Genomic DNA, 15,285 nt, shown 5'->3' on the forward strand with positions numbered 1-15,285 from the left:
CAAAGCAGATATTGGTCCTGCAGCTGGGTTGATGCCCTTCTATAGGCCTGTCCAGCTGTCCTTCTGTAATGGCTCATCTCATGACATCTCTTCTATGCTCTTGAGACTGTGCTGGGAGACACCGCAAACCTTGCGACAGCTTATGGATGTGCCATCCTGGTGGAGCTGGACTACCTGTGCAACCTGAATGGGCTGCAGGTACCGCCTCATGCTACGCAGCAATTACAAGGACACTAGCAAAATGAAAGAACAATCAGGCAGGAAGGATAAGGAGAGAGCAGTTGTCGGTGGCCACCACTTGCAAAACCCTTCCCTTTTGAAGGTTGTCTTGCTGATTCCACTCCAATGAAACTGTTGTCACGTACATTTGCACCAAAACGAGTTTCACTGATTCACAATCACTTATGCTTCCTAACTGGACAGATTGATATCCCTGATATCCCCTCTATAAATACCTATGTCATGATCAAATCGAATGGTCTCATGTAGTTTGCACTCTAATCTGTGGAGACAGTGTAAAATTCCAAGAGAACACAGATATCTGTTAGCTTGAGGCCTGAGCATCTCCCTCTCCATTATCTGTCCAGCTGTCGTCACCCTGACTAAGAGACAGAGGCAAAGAACTAGTCAGCTGGGAAGTTACTTGTGGGGTCTGCTAATGACCCAGAGTGTGACCCCTTCATAAGGTGTTATTCACCTGTTACCTGAATAAAGACCACTATATATATATATACTGTATATATATATATATATACTGTATATATATATATATATATATATATATATATATATGTATATATATATATATATATATATATACTGTATATATATATATATATATATATATATATATATATATATATATATACTGTATATATATACTGTATATATATCTGTATATACTGTATCTTAGTTGTTCCTAGGACTGCACTCTTCTGGACAGAGACCTCTGATGTTTTACCTTGAATATGCTGTATCCACTCTCCCAGTTTGGGGGTCACAGCCCCCAGTGCTCAGATCACCACTGGAACCACTGTTACTCTTACTTTCCACATCTTTTCTAGCTCCTCTTTCAGCCCTTGGTATTTCTCAAGCTTCTCGTGTTCCTTCTTCTTGATGTTGCTGTTGCTTGGGATTGCCACATCTATCACTGCAGCCTTCTTCTGCTGTTTGTCGATCAACACGATGTCTGGTTGGTTAGCCATCACCAGGCTGTCAGTCTGGATCTTGATGTCCCACAGGATCTTAGCTCGGTCATTCTCAACTACCTTAGGAGGTGTCTTCCATTTTGACCTTGGGACTTCCAGCCCATACTCATGGCAGATGTTCCTGTACACTATGCCAGCTACCTGGTTATGGCGTTCCATGTACGCACTTCCTGCCTGCATCTTACTGCTGTTATGTGCTGTACTGTCTCAGGGGCATCCTTGCACAGTCTGCACCTGGGGTCCTGTCCCCTGAAGGGGATTACGGTAGTAATCTTTACTCATTACCATTGACGACAACGTTGCCCTGCACGATTGCTCTAAAAGTTGCTCTGTGTATCATCAGCTTTATTCTTGTACCGCTCTCAAGCCCTTCAGCAAACAAACTGATATTTGAAATTCTGACTCCTCAGTCCAGAGCACCTGCTGCCATTTTTCTGCACCCCAGTTCCGGTGTTTCTGCGCATAGTTGAGTCATTTGACCTTGTTTCCATGTCGGAGGTATGACTTTTTAGCCACAAGTCTTCTGTGAAGGCCACTTCTGACCAGACTTGGACAGCAGAAGGTGGACCAGGGTCCTACTTGTTTCTGCCAGTTGTGAGCTGATGGCACTGCTGAACATCCAGTTGTGAAGGGAAGCCAGCATGATGGGTCTTTCATCAGCTGCAGTAAATTTCCTTGGTCGACCACTGCGTCTATGGTCCTCAATGTTTCCCGTTTCTTTGTGCTTCTTCAAAAGAGCGTTGGACAGCTCTTCTGGAAACCCCTGTCTGCCTTGAAATGTCTGCCTGGGAGAGACTTTGCTGGTGCAGTATTTCAGCCTTGTGTCTTGTTGCTGTGCTCAGTCTTGCCATGGTGTATAACGTGTGACTAAACTGTATTCAGCAACCTTACCTTGTTAGCTGAGTTTGGCTGTTCCTCACCCGGTTGTAATCCTCCTACGTAGCTGTTTCTGTTTCAGGTAGCCTAATAATTGTGTTTCAACCTACATATTGAATTGGTGCATTAGCACCATATAACTGATATGCCTACAAAATCCCTGACTTTGTGCAAGCGTACCTAGAAGAATTTATGCTGTTTTGAAGGAAGGCAAAGGTGGTCACACTAAATATTGATTTGCTTTAGATTTTTCTTCTTTCTTCTTCACTCACTTTATCATTAATAGGCTACATTTATATAGGCCTATCTTTTTTATATGAAGAGTAGATCTCTTACATATTCAGTCACGTGGGGGATTATGCTAATCGTGAGTGTGTTATCTTGCCTGGAATTGGGTTTTTTAACTAAATAATTGAACTGCTTGGCTGTCTGGTGTACAGTGCCTGATAAAAGCGCACCTGTGACCGCATCACAGCTGAATACAATATTAATGCCCTGCCCGAAAAACACCACTGATACCTGCTAATTAAATCGTGTGACCGCCACTTATTGCTCAAGAACTGGTTGGTGAGACATTTTAAATAAACTAGAAATATTTCATTGATTATGAGCGGACTATAATTCTGAGCACGTGCATGCTTGTCCTCAGCGTTGTTGCCATAACAGCGGCGTGAAGCCCCGGTGCTTTGCAGTGATTTTGGGGGGGGGGTTCCCTCTGCCTAACACCGCCTCTTAGCTGCGCTGAAATCGCCGTAAAAACCCAGCATCGCTGGGCTTATTGCTCGATTTCGGACTTGCCTTGTATAGTCAACAACACCGTCTCCTGCTGAACAACCACTGCTGTCACACGCAAGCGTGAAATCTGACGTGATGCTCTTGCCACCGTCCCATTCAACCGCTTGTTGGGATCCTCCCTTCAGACAGCCGTGCGTATGCGCTGGTAACGAAACAACGGCATTGTCAGGGCAGTATTTAAACAGAAGGGACCGATTAACAGAGAGAAATCAATAGGTAACTTGGTCTGGATTGATTTCCTGCGGCAATGTAAAGATGGCGAGAGTGCTTCACAACTTGCTCTTATTTCTAATTAGACTTGCGCTGCAAATCAGAGTTTTGGGGTATTGGTCATTGATATACGGTTATTGTGCTCTTTGCACCATCGTAGCCCTGCTGAAACTTTGGTGGAACATCATCTTAAGGCCGACAGCCACCTTCCAGTGGGTGATTCGTGAAACTCCCCCGGCATGTCTGAATGACACGTCCTTGGGAACCCACTGTTATGTTAGGATCAAGGTAAGACACACACACACACACATGCACTTGAACATAAAAGGTGTCTGGTCTCTGTAAGGGGGGGGGGGGGGGGAGCCCATTGTGTGTGTGTGTGTGTGTGTGTGTGTGTGTGTGTGTGGGAGAGAGAGATCTTCTCTCGCATGCTACGGTGTTCAAATTAAAATGCTACAGCACATTTCTTGCCGTGTCGCGTCGTGAAAAGGCAATCAGGCCTGATATTTGAGCAGATCACGAGGCGCCTGTTTGTTGTTTGAGACGTTTTCGGTGGGATCGCGGCTCGCTCGCGCTGCGCTCGCGCTGCGCTCAGGTGGTGCTGAAAGAACAGCTCCTCCGCCTCCCGTCTCAGCATGCAGGGGATCAGCGGCGGGCTGCCAGCCGATGTGTTTAAGATTATGTAATTAAATACCAAAGCATGTTTGTCTAAACCAAAGCCTAAGTGTCAGCGGTGGAAGAACTATTCAGGTAATTTACTTAAATGAAAGTAGCGATAGCATAAACATTACAAGTGAAAGTCCTGAATCTACAGTCTAAGTAAGAGTCTTATCAGTAAATGTATGTATCAAAAGCACTCACTGTTCTGCAGGATGGTCATTGTTATGTCATGGTATAGCCTATTATATCAGCGGACTAAAATATCTAAGTACTAACTATAGCTGTTGGATAAGTAAAATGCAGTCAAAAGTACAATATTCCCCATTAAATGTTACAAATAAAGTAGCAGAAATGGAAATAGTCAAATAATGTTGCTCAAAACTGTAGCCTACAGTACTTGAGTAAATGCTCTTATGGAACCACCACTGACTAGTGTTATTTAAATGAACCAACCCCGTGTTTTCATGCAGGTACATTCAACCATCTTCTCTTTTGGTTGCTTATTAGTCCTAAACCAAAGTTTTTGTAAGAGCAATATATCAGATCAGGTCTATGCTGTGATCATACACGATGCAGATGAAACTAAGACAGACATGACTTGTAGAAGGTTGTCTCGGAGATTCGTGTTTGTTTGAACATAGTGCAGTTAAAAAAGTAAAAATAAGAATAAGCACAGTCGGACAAAGAAAAGAGAAAGAAAAAAAGGTTGCCAGAATAGCAAATATTTGTCTATGCATGCCAAGATATGCTATATCTCCAGTGTCAGTAGCTACGTCAATGTACACGGACACAGTCCAGGGATGTCCAATAAGTATGATTTAGAAAGCAGTTTTAAAAAAAACACTTGATACAGCTGTTCTCGAAGCATGTGCTCATAAACAAACATGTACTACTTAGTTGCAGCCAGGTTTGTTTGCTTTGATGTTATCAGCAAAGGGACCCCAAATCTCCACAAAGGTCCAGTATGACTCAGACGAATTACCGCTTCTCAACACAAGGAGGGACGGCTGATTTCCATTCTCTCAAAATGACCCTAGAATAAGTAAATCAGATGTCTGATGTGATTTGTTTATGGATCTACTAAGCACTCCAACTAAAGGAATAACATGTGAGATGAACTCTTATGTCCAACATAAGACAAACTAAGCCAAAAAGTAAATATCCACATCAATAAACCTAAATATAACAAAAACTGATTAATAGCTCAAGTGAAATTGTATTAATAACCTGCCACCTTACTCCATAAATAAGCTCTGACCTGACCTCTAAAAGTCCCACATTTTTGTCACCTTTATATTTAATGGAAGACTGTTCCTCAGTATAGCACCAGTATAAAAAAAGATCTTTCACACTGGCCCTGGTGTTATAGCCATGATTAGTATGGACCTCTGTTATCTGTGAACAGGAATCCATTGATGATATTGAAGGCAGCAGTTGTTGCTAATGTTGTTTTGCAATACCTGCAATTTAAGCTGTTGCTGTCCTGCTTGGCTGTAGCTGTCAAACTACTTTATCAAACAAAACAGGCTTATTCAAAGTGACAATGTTAATGCTGATAACACATTAAGTTTCTTATTAGAAATGATGCATGCGCAGAGTTTGACACTTAAAGGCTGTTTTCATGTGCATCTGCTGAAGTGTGATGTGGGAACTTGAAACTTCAAGTGCCCATAAACAGAGAGTGGACGTCAGGGAAGTAGAAGAAGCCTTGTTGCGTCCAGCAGTTGAACATTTTTAATTAGACATATTTTCATGTTCATGGGACATTTTCTCCCCTTTTTTTGATTTTTTTGTGTAAAAGAAAAATATAAATTATCTCAGACACAAATTATTATTCAAAGCAGGGTATTTTATATGACTGCAAATGTTTCTGGAATTGTTCTTTAAGTTTACTTAGAAGGTAATGTTCTGGCAACAACAAATTCACAAGCGAGTGACTGGTCCAATATGCACAATAAGGCTGGGATACACTGATTTATAACTATGTGTTGACTCCGAAGTAAATAAGCTATTCCAGTATTGTTTTCCAGATAACTACATTATTTTCCACTTATTTCCATGCGGATACACTGAATAATAGTCATTTAAATATGCTGACTTGTTCTATTGTGTCCTCTGTGGATAAGACTGTCAGCTTTATGTTTGTGTGTAAAGTCTTGTGTGTCTTCTCTCTCCCCAGGAGTCTGGCCTTAGGTTTCACTATGTTGCTGCTGGAGAGAGAGGAAAGCCACTCATGCTGTTTTTACACGGCTTCCCTGAGTTCTGGTAGGTCAAAGGGAAATCGGTGGTGGGGGGCAGGGGAGGAGGGCAGTTGCGGTAACAGTATTAGCTCCATTGCATCCATTGCAGCAGCAGACAGCCAGGCTGGAAGATGATGCTTATTCAGTTGTTTTGTGTTTGTTCCATCGGCCACCTCGCTAAAATTTCCCCTGACTGTGAGAAATCATTGTCTCTAATGTTTTGGCTTTACTATTAAATCTTTGTGGTCTGGCTCCTGGGCTGCGAAAACAAATCCCCCCCACCGAGGGACATGATTTGCCATCGGGGGAAAAGGGTCCAAAGCATTCAAGATCTCTTCCCCCTGATATGAAATGAAAAATGGTGTTGAGCGTTGCTCCTGGATTGAGGCCAAAGAGGTTGTCAAGAGCTATAAGCCTGTCCATATCTCTAACATACTATCTAAGCTGCTGACAGGACAGGGATTAATTAAGGGTAGAGGGGAAGCTCTTTCTGCTTCACTTGCCATATTCTTCACAGGAATGATGAACTGTGCTGAGAGTGAGATGGCTGGAAAGAACTCTTCACACTTTCTTAAAATGTGCTAATTCCCTCTTACAAATGAGAAAGGAGGGAGTGTATGTGTGTGTCAGAGGGAGGGTGGAGGGGTCCAACGGGCTTACTTTGCTTTAAACCTCATCTATATTCTAAGATCTGAGGGATCTTATACTGACTCATCAGAATCACAGTCAGGGCTCTGCATCTTGCTTCCCCTCGCTAAGCGGAGGATGAGGAGGAAGAGGAGGAAGAGGGGGGATTTCAGTCCTGATGAGGAGCCTCTACAGCAGACAAGATCTTCAATTAGGAAGTCATCGCAGTCCACATGATCAGTGGGTGGATTAGAATCTAAAAAAGCTTATATTATACTGAGGTAACCTTCACTAAGCTAGAAAGAAAGCAGAGTGCTAGCTTTAGTTTACACTAGTTTGTAGCTGAGAGTTTAAAGGGGCATGGGAAGTACTACTCAGCCTGGGAAAACAGTTGTATAATGGGTTGTGGGTGTACCCCTAATGATCAGGGTTATCTGAGTTTGGGCTTGGAGACTCCAAATGTTTAACAGAAAGCTTGTGTTACAAACTGGGTGGTTGGAGTTGGAAAAACATGCAGATTTATCTGGCAGGAAGGAACAAATGAAAGAAAATACTGAATTGCACTATGGGGAATGTAGGAATCAGTGTTTTGGGGGGCTTGATCCCATATTAGGGACTAAAAGTCAGGATATCTTTACTTCTGCAGCATCTAATTCTTTTCTAATTTGCAAATCCCCAATCTTGATAGCGGGAAAATACTAAATTGAGTGTAATAAAAGAAATGAAGGAAATAAGTCTCATTTGCATGTTGTCTGTGTGCCTCAGGTTCTCCTGGCGCTACCAGCTCCGCGAGTTTAAGAGTGAATTCCGTGTGGTGGCCGTCGACATGCGGGGCTACGGGGAGTCCGACTTGCCGCTCTCCACTGAAAGTTACCGCTTCGATTACCTGGTTACCGACATCAAGGATATTGTGGAGTACCTGGGTGAGGGAACACAGGAGAGCTGTGTGTCTGTAATCTTAAAATATCTCTTCGGAGTGAACACTGTTTTGACAGCGTCTTGAGTCAAAAATAAACTTGTTTGTCAGTGTTAAGCTGTGGACAGCCCTCAGGCCTGCAGCATGGCATGACAAACTTCCTGTGACTCATTCTTACTGAACATTGGACATTGTGCAGATAGAGAGCCCACAGCCGGCTGACTGCATGCTAACACTAGCAGGAAGCTAGCCTGAGGTTGTCTGCACACACCAGCATCCACTGAGATTTTCTGGCCAGAATGACGTTTTTTGCTCTTGTACTTGGCCCATCACAGGGTATTGAGATGTCACCGGCGATTCTCTAAGGACTCTTAAGTACGGTAGATAGAGTCTGGGAGCTCTATCTCTGTTTTCTCCTTCACACCTGTCACCTTATATTCAAGTGTGTCACAGCAGATGTTTTAGTACTAATTACAAGAATTTGAAATAATTCAGATGGTCACATCTTGATTTTGCCACACATACACACTGTCCTCACTTGTTCAGTATTATTTATTCAACTATGGTTGGGTTTATTCCAACTTTTATTTTCTAGTTTGGACATCATTCCTATCAGTAATAATAACATCTTACTCAGCAAGTTAATTGTTGAGGTTTGGGGCTGTGGCAATCACAAAAAAAAATGTGTGTAATGAAACACAAGTAGTCAGATAATAAAAGGTTTTTAACAAACTTAAATCCTCCTCCTAAACTCCTTTTAGCTTTACGTCCACCTAAATTGTGGTAATCTGGCTAAACTGATGGCTTGTTTATAATCTGGTTATGTGACTGCTCATGACTGCTCATGTTTCTTGCCCTGTTGGAATTTATTGTTGCAGTGGTGCCGAGTTGACTGTGATTACTACAGAGAGTGCAGCATTATCCTAATCCCCAGAAATGAAGGCCAAAACTATGAAAAAGGGGATCCAAGTTATAATAAACAGTAATTATCCATTAGTAGCACAACATTCTTCAGCAAGCTGCTCACACAACGTTCAGATATTCCCATCTTATAAAGTTATTGTGTTGTTTCAAAGACAAAACGATGAGCTGAAAGACACAAAAAACGCTGAAGAGTCAGGTAATAGTTCTCTGTGGGTTCTTCACAATGAGTGACACAACAGCAATTTAGCCCATTGTTATTGTAAAAATATTGAGCTTTAAATAATATAACCAGTCTATGTTCAACAATTTAACGCAATGATCGTCCACCCAGAGGCACATTGAGCACATTCCTTGTAAAAAAATCTCTTAAGGAGGGCCTTTGAAAAAGCTCTATAGTTTATGCTTCTTAGCTTCTTACGTTGCTCTAGCTGTCATTGTTAATTTCTATACAGGCTTTCAGGGACTGAGCACTCAATAATGCATATTGCTGTGCAAATGATTCACTTAATGGTCATTTCAGTGGAGGAGGGAGGCTTGCATTGGTCATATGATAAGTGCTGTGCTCTGATCTGTGATTGGAGCCCACAAGGTCCACTCCACATTCACAGTCAGCTAATGGTGCTACACCAGGCTGAGGTTTGGCCTTTAACCACACATGGGAAGCAACACTGCCCTTTTCTCATTTTGGTAACAAATATCATCAGCTCACAGCAAACACTGGAAGGCTGTCAGCAGAAACAGCCACGGCCCTCTGTCATTTTCCAGAAGTGGCTCCCAGACTAAGCTATATGACAATCCCTTTTGAAGCACATGTGATATCAATGCTGAGATGAGGCTTACATATATGATTCATAGCAGTGGGTGTAAATGGTGCTAGGCCAGGTAAAGGGATTAGTTTGTAGGGATTGGAACAGTGATGTGATCAGAATCTCTCAGTCGGATGCCCTGACCTTGATCTGCATTTGGCACTATGTCATGAAATACATCCATTTGAATTTGCAATAGTCAGAACACTATTGATTTCCAGGCTCTGACATGCTTTATTAAACTGCACAACATCAGCATGAACACCCGGGCCTCTATTCAAATTGTCAGAATGCTGTGTTTTATTACAATAACAAAGCACTGTCTTACATTATTTGCTTTTCTCTTCCAAGGATACAACAGATGTTGCCTTGTTGGCCACGACTGGGGCGGGACCATAGCGTGGCTGTTCGCCATTCACTACCCAGAGATGGTGACAAAACTCATCGTCCTGAACTGTCCCCATCCTTCTGTGTTCACAGGTAGGATTTCACTATGTGTAAATGACCAGATCCTCAGACATTATTCTTTGTTGTGAAAGGAAACCACATTCTTCATACTAATTAGAGAAGCTCTGGTTTGGCTGTTGGGTTATTATCGTAATTATTATCATTAATTAGGAAGTATTATTACTTCAATTTCATGTTTGCTTCCATCTGGCAAATCCCTTTTCCGTCTTAAGGGGGAGATGATGAGAAGCTAATTACATGAAGCTAATGTGGCACTGGAACAGCTGGTTTAACTGATGCAAACAGAGAGGCAAAGTTATGGAGGGTTATCATGTCTACAACCCCCAAACTTGGCTTTTAATTACGGTTGTACAGCTGAACTCTCCTCTCCTCTCTTCCAGATTACGCTCTGCGGCACCCGAGCCAGCTGCTGAAATCCAGTCATTTCTTTTTCTTCCAGCTGCCCCGCTTCCCTGAGCTCATGCTCTCCATCAATGATTTCAAGGTGGTCTGTTATATGTGGGCATAAGCGGTTTCAAGGTCATGGTTGTGTGTCTGTGTGTGTGTTCATATGCTTGTGCTTTAGTGTATGTTTCATGTTATAGTATCAGGCTTATTTATAGTGTTTGTATCAGTGCAACTAAAAATAGCCTGCTGTGGAAGATGTTTGTTCTAGGAAACAAAAGGATCCACTGATCCTGTAGGAAACGTGAATTTATAGATAGACGCTAAATGTCAAAAAATTAGGAAGTAATGTTGAATTTGTTAAGTTTAAGTTATAGTGGTTTTAGTCATTTTTTAACTCTTGGCTACAAATTGAACAGTTTTTTTTCTTTCATTTCATTGACAAGTTAGTTCGACATTTTGGGCAATATGCTTTTTTGCATTCAAAAGTCATAAAGATTCACACAACTCTCATATCTGTCTTTGAATCAATGATTAATATCCCTTTTAGTAATCAGTGCAACTTGTTTAACGGTGCCATAGAATGGCATGCATGTAACTTACATACCGTGAGCCATTGTTTCCTCCTTCATATGTGAATCTCTGCACACCCAAAATACGCCACACACACCCCCGGAGCACCAAGCTTCCAGTCTTGGCAGAATCAGCAATAGGACAGCTAGCTGCACAGGTAACTCAGTACCTTTAAACACTTTGTTTTTACGCTAACTTAACCTAAGCTAAGCGAACTGGCTGCTGGCAGTGCTTAAATACTTACATATTTAAAATTTCATTAGAGAGGGAATGAGCATATTTCCCAAAATGTTGAACCATTTCCTATTTTAAATGTATAATTTTCTTAAATCTAAATGACTTCTTGCAATGATTAAGCTTTGCATGGTATTTTAAAATGTCATTTAATGTTGAGAGTGTACATGTATTTTGATAAATTTGCTAACTAAACAATTTAATAATGTTCCTTTACGCCTGTGTTGGAGTTTTCAGAAGTAAAAGCACAGCATGTAATGTTGCTGAGCCAGCAGTAAGTAAGGGTTCCAGAACTGTGACCGAAGGTCATGAGAGCTGATTTCCCCACTGAAGTACCTTTTCTGACTCATATTACAGTGACACAGACGCCCTTCTGTAAACGTTTTCTAGATCAGATTGTACCAGTCACATAAATTCACCCCAGTGTTTGCTGCTGTCTCTGCTGTAGGCTCTGAAGGCCTTGTTCACCAGCCGAAGCACAGGGATCGGAAGGAAAGGCCGATGGCTCACTGCAGAAGATTTGGAGGCCTATCTGTATGCACTCTCACAGCCGGGAGCTCTGACTGGAGCCCTCAACTATTACAGGAATGTCTTCAGGTGGGGAATAGTCCACTCATCAAAATGGATTATGTATTGAGAGTATTCCAATCCTTTACTTTAGTAAATTGAAGCAAAGCCACAATATAACAATACTCCATCATAAGTAAAAGTCCTGCCTTTAAAACATCACTAAAATAAATGTATATAAATATTTTTTAGCAAAATGTACATCAGCATCAAAAGTTATATATTGTATTATTTGATTACAGTTACTGATACATGAAAGTGTACGTAGCATTTTACAGTTGTAGCTGGAGCTATAATATATACTGTTTAGTGTAGTTTAATCTATAACAGTGCAATATGTAAGACAAGCATTATACACTAGCTGCTGGAGCAGGGATGCTGTTGCCATTGGAGACCATCTCACTCTTGCTACAGTACGTTGAGATGCTTTGAGAGTCAGCATTGGTGTTTGGTCATGGTTGGTTATTGTACAGTGATAACACATCACTTAAGATGTGCACTTTTCAAAAATGTAATGTTATATATTGAGTGTTGTGCATATAGAGACCATATGTAATGTTGTTATTTAATGGAAATTTTGTAGTGCCATCTACAGGCTGATCACTGAAAGCACAGAAAACTAAAACTTTCTCTCTGTCAAGGCCAACAATCCTGTCAGAGACTGACACACACCTTCATTCTTACATGTAAGACTGACTAGCTGACCAAGAGTGATCGGCACAAATCAGATTAAAGAAAATATCACAGTGCATGCATTTTGACATGTGAACAGCACGTGCATGGCTGAGCACGCCATCTGCTCCCCTCTCAAGTAATGAGTTATCTCAGAATAGCTTTTATGTGCTTACGTAAAAGAAATATCATTGACCCATACTCAGTCAGTCTCTCCACAAGTACATACTGTACCTAAGCACTAGGGCCACAAATACAGCACACAACATCCATCCATCCATCCATCCATCCATCCACACATTTGGGTGAGACATGATGCAACATAAAATTCATGATGTAAAATAACTATTACATTGGAAATTCTGGAGATACCATATAATGATAATGATGATTCAGGTCAGTTTGTTTATTAGAACCAGGCTACATTTCTAACTTCCTATTTTTATGCAAATTTTCAGTTTTGCACATAAAAATATCTCAGTGTCTGAGCCTGCTTCTACCACTCTACACAAAACATTAAAAAAACTGCAACTCAGTTTTACATGCCTCCAGTCCACCAAAAAGCCCCCAAAAGTAAAACATAAAGTGGAGAGAAAAGAGCGGAGGTGTCGAGGGCGCATGTTACTGGAATATCCCTGGTTTGAAGTACTTTTTGCTGGGAAGCAGTAAATTCCAGGATGTGTAAAAGTTACTGGTGCTCACACATAATGTTATAATGTCACATCCTCTTGAACACATTGGCATAATGGTAGCTAATGGAAACGCACTGATTCATGTTTTGTTTTTATTTAACATGTTTAAATTTTAATCTGAAGCCAGTAAATGAAATTCAGCCATCACAAATTAAACTTCTAACTTAGACTGTAGATATTGATGTCACTGTCCACAATTACTAAGATATCACCATTGCCATTGAAAATCTCTTTTTTTTTTTTTTTACCTTTCTCTCCTTAGCTCCCTCCCACTGAGCCAGAATCACGTCAGGTCTCCCGTGCTGCTGCTGTGGGGTGAGCGGGACGCCTTTTTGGAGCAGGAAATGGCCGAGGCATGTCGCCTTTACATCCGGAATCATTTCCGTCTCAACATCATTTCTGGGGCCAGCCACTGGCTGCAGCAGGACCAGCCTGATATTGTTAACACCCTCATATGGACATTCCTCAAGGAGGGAGAGGGACGCAAAAGCTACAGGAACTAAATCCATAGCGAGGCCTCCGCCAGCACTCCCCTTTCCCCTCTCACTTGCCACACCTGGAAGCCTGGAATATGCCTGTGATACCAAGCGACATAGTGATAATGCAATCATTCTTTAAATCTTTCACATTTCAAATCTTTTTTAAGGAAGTAAGCAGTAAAGGAAAGAATCAAAGCACACTTCACTGGAGAGGACACTGAGCAGTACTTGTGACACATATTCAAGATGTTTTTTGCACATGACATCCGCCTTAAAGTTTGTCAGTTACAGCATTACAAATGTGTGGCAAAATCTCCATGTGACTTGTATTGTGTGGTGCCTTTTAACTTTCGAGTTGTTGCGGTGTAAAGATGTCCTGAGAGACTGGGATGTGGCGTTGTCTGCTATAGTTGTGTTTCATTGGGCCCCTCCACTCTTCTTTGGGCACAGTCCTTTGGGAGCCATAACTCTCCCACTCCCTTTATCAGGTGGTGTTGTCTAAAGGAGTGTTCTTTTCTTTTTTTTGTATCTTTTCCTGAGAGATACTTGCTCAAATGTAGAGAATGTTGTTATCTTGATCTTTATGTATAGAAATGTCAGTGACGGTTGACTATTGTACTATTTTGTATCTATTCCTACACACTGCATTTTGAAATTCACTGAGCCAGGTCTACACCATTTGATTTTATAAATAAACTATGTGTCAAAATGTCCAGCCTGTTTTAAGATAATAATAACACTTGTGTTTTTGAATCTATGCAGTGTGTCTCGTGCCCCCACATGTTTGCAGCTGTCTCTGAAGAGTCACTCCAATCTTTTACACAGAAGAGATGAAAAACACTAGAAATAGTAATGCATGGCACTGTTAAATATAGCACAGAGCTGAGTGACACAGCAGTTGAGGTTGGTTATTTTGGGTCGACTCTGTAGAATAAACATTTTGGTATTTCATAGGTTCATATTTATACCTTCCCCACATGCTTATTTGCCAGAACAGAAATGTTGACGTAGAATTACACTGAGGTGTGTATTCATTAGTCTTACATAAACAGCACACAATCGCACACACACTGTCACTGCTGGGCTATTTAAAGAAGAGATGTCTGTTTGACCAAACCAGCAGAAACTGTTTATGTTTTTTTTTATGATTTTTGATAACTTATCTCAAATGGGACCACCCAAATGAGGTACAAATGAACCCTATAAAGTATGTCTTATTAGAAAGCTGTACTGATATTGCACCAAATCGCTCCGCAGCAGACCTCACTATCCAACCAGATTTTCTTTTGTGTTTCTGGCTGTAACGCTGATTCAAACATATGCAGTTACATTTGGGCTGACATCATAGGATAGGCATAATTACGCAGGAGAGGACAATGACATCAACAGCAGTCAGAGGCAAGCTCTTTTGCTGCCTTCAATGGCAGTCGGAAATATTGCAACTTGCTGTTGTGGGAAAGCGCGGGAAGGAGGGTGCTGCAGCACCCCCTTTTGACAGGGAGGAACACAATGTGCAAATTACATGTGTAGTACAGACTACATAACAGGCACTATTGTTATTATATGACAACATAAAATACGGCAGGTTAGTGCTGAATTCAGTGGATGCTCTGGTTGATTTTACAGCCTAATAATTTGACATAAGCGGCTGTTTGCACTGTTTTGTCACGATTAAATGATCTACATTGGTGTGATGCGCGGATCGGCTCTTACAATATCTGAATAATCATGTACACACCGGCCCCCACACCCAACTAATTATTTTCTCAGATTTAGCCTATCCCACCTATACCTATCCTTTAAACTTTCCAGATGATTTCTTTTATGTGCTGTTAGACCCGCACTAATGGAGCTCAGGATTGAACTGGAGGCCGGCTGCTTTACTGCTGCTTTACAAACTGTTTTGAACTGGACTGTGTGCCAGACCTTTTGGATGTGTAGAGGAACTCAAAAT

At 41.4% G+C, this 15,285-nt stretch overlaps 1 protein-coding gene across 1 annotated transcript; it reads left to right on the plus strand.

The window, feature by feature from the left end:
• Window positions 1-2,798: 2,798 nt before the first annotated feature.
• ephx4 (epoxide hydrolase 4) lies at window positions 2,799-14,042 on the plus strand. The gene is made up of 7 exons (XM_038716761.1): window positions 2,799-3,377; window positions 5,929-6,014; window positions 7,382-7,539; window positions 9,614-9,742; window positions 10,111-10,214; window positions 11,370-11,518; window positions 13,115-14,042. Exons 1-7 carry the CDS (start codon window positions 3,135-3,137, stop codon window positions 13,353-13,355), a joined length of 1,110 nt encoding a protein of 369 aa, XP_038572689.1. The 5' UTR covers window positions 2,799-3,134; the 3' UTR covers window positions 13,356-14,042.
• Window positions 14,043-15,285: the final 1,243 nt, after the last annotated feature.

Source organism: Micropterus salmoides, unplaced genomic scaffold (genome assembly GCF_014851395.1).
Source record: "Micropterus salmoides isolate LMB-PRFRI ecotype aquatic unplaced genomic scaffold, ASM1485139v1 Ms_hic_scaffold_13, whole genome shotgun sequence".
Taxonomy (NCBI): Eukaryota; Metazoa; Chordata; class Actinopteri; order Centrarchiformes; family Centrarchidae; genus Micropterus; species Micropterus salmoides.

Coding starts and splice junctions, on each gene's coding strand:
- ephx4 (XM_038716761.1), top strand. CDS start 3,135: ATGGCGAGAGTGCTTCACAACTTGCTCTTATTTCTAATTAGACTTGCG. Junction 3,378..5,928: donor ACTGTTATGTTAGGATCAAG/GTAAGACACACA, acceptor CTCTCTCCCCAG/GAGTCTGGCCTTAGGTTTCA. Junction 10,215..11,369: donor TCTCCATCAATGATTTCAAG/GTGGTCTGTTAT, acceptor TCTCTGCTGTAG/GCTCTGAAGGCCTTGTTCAC.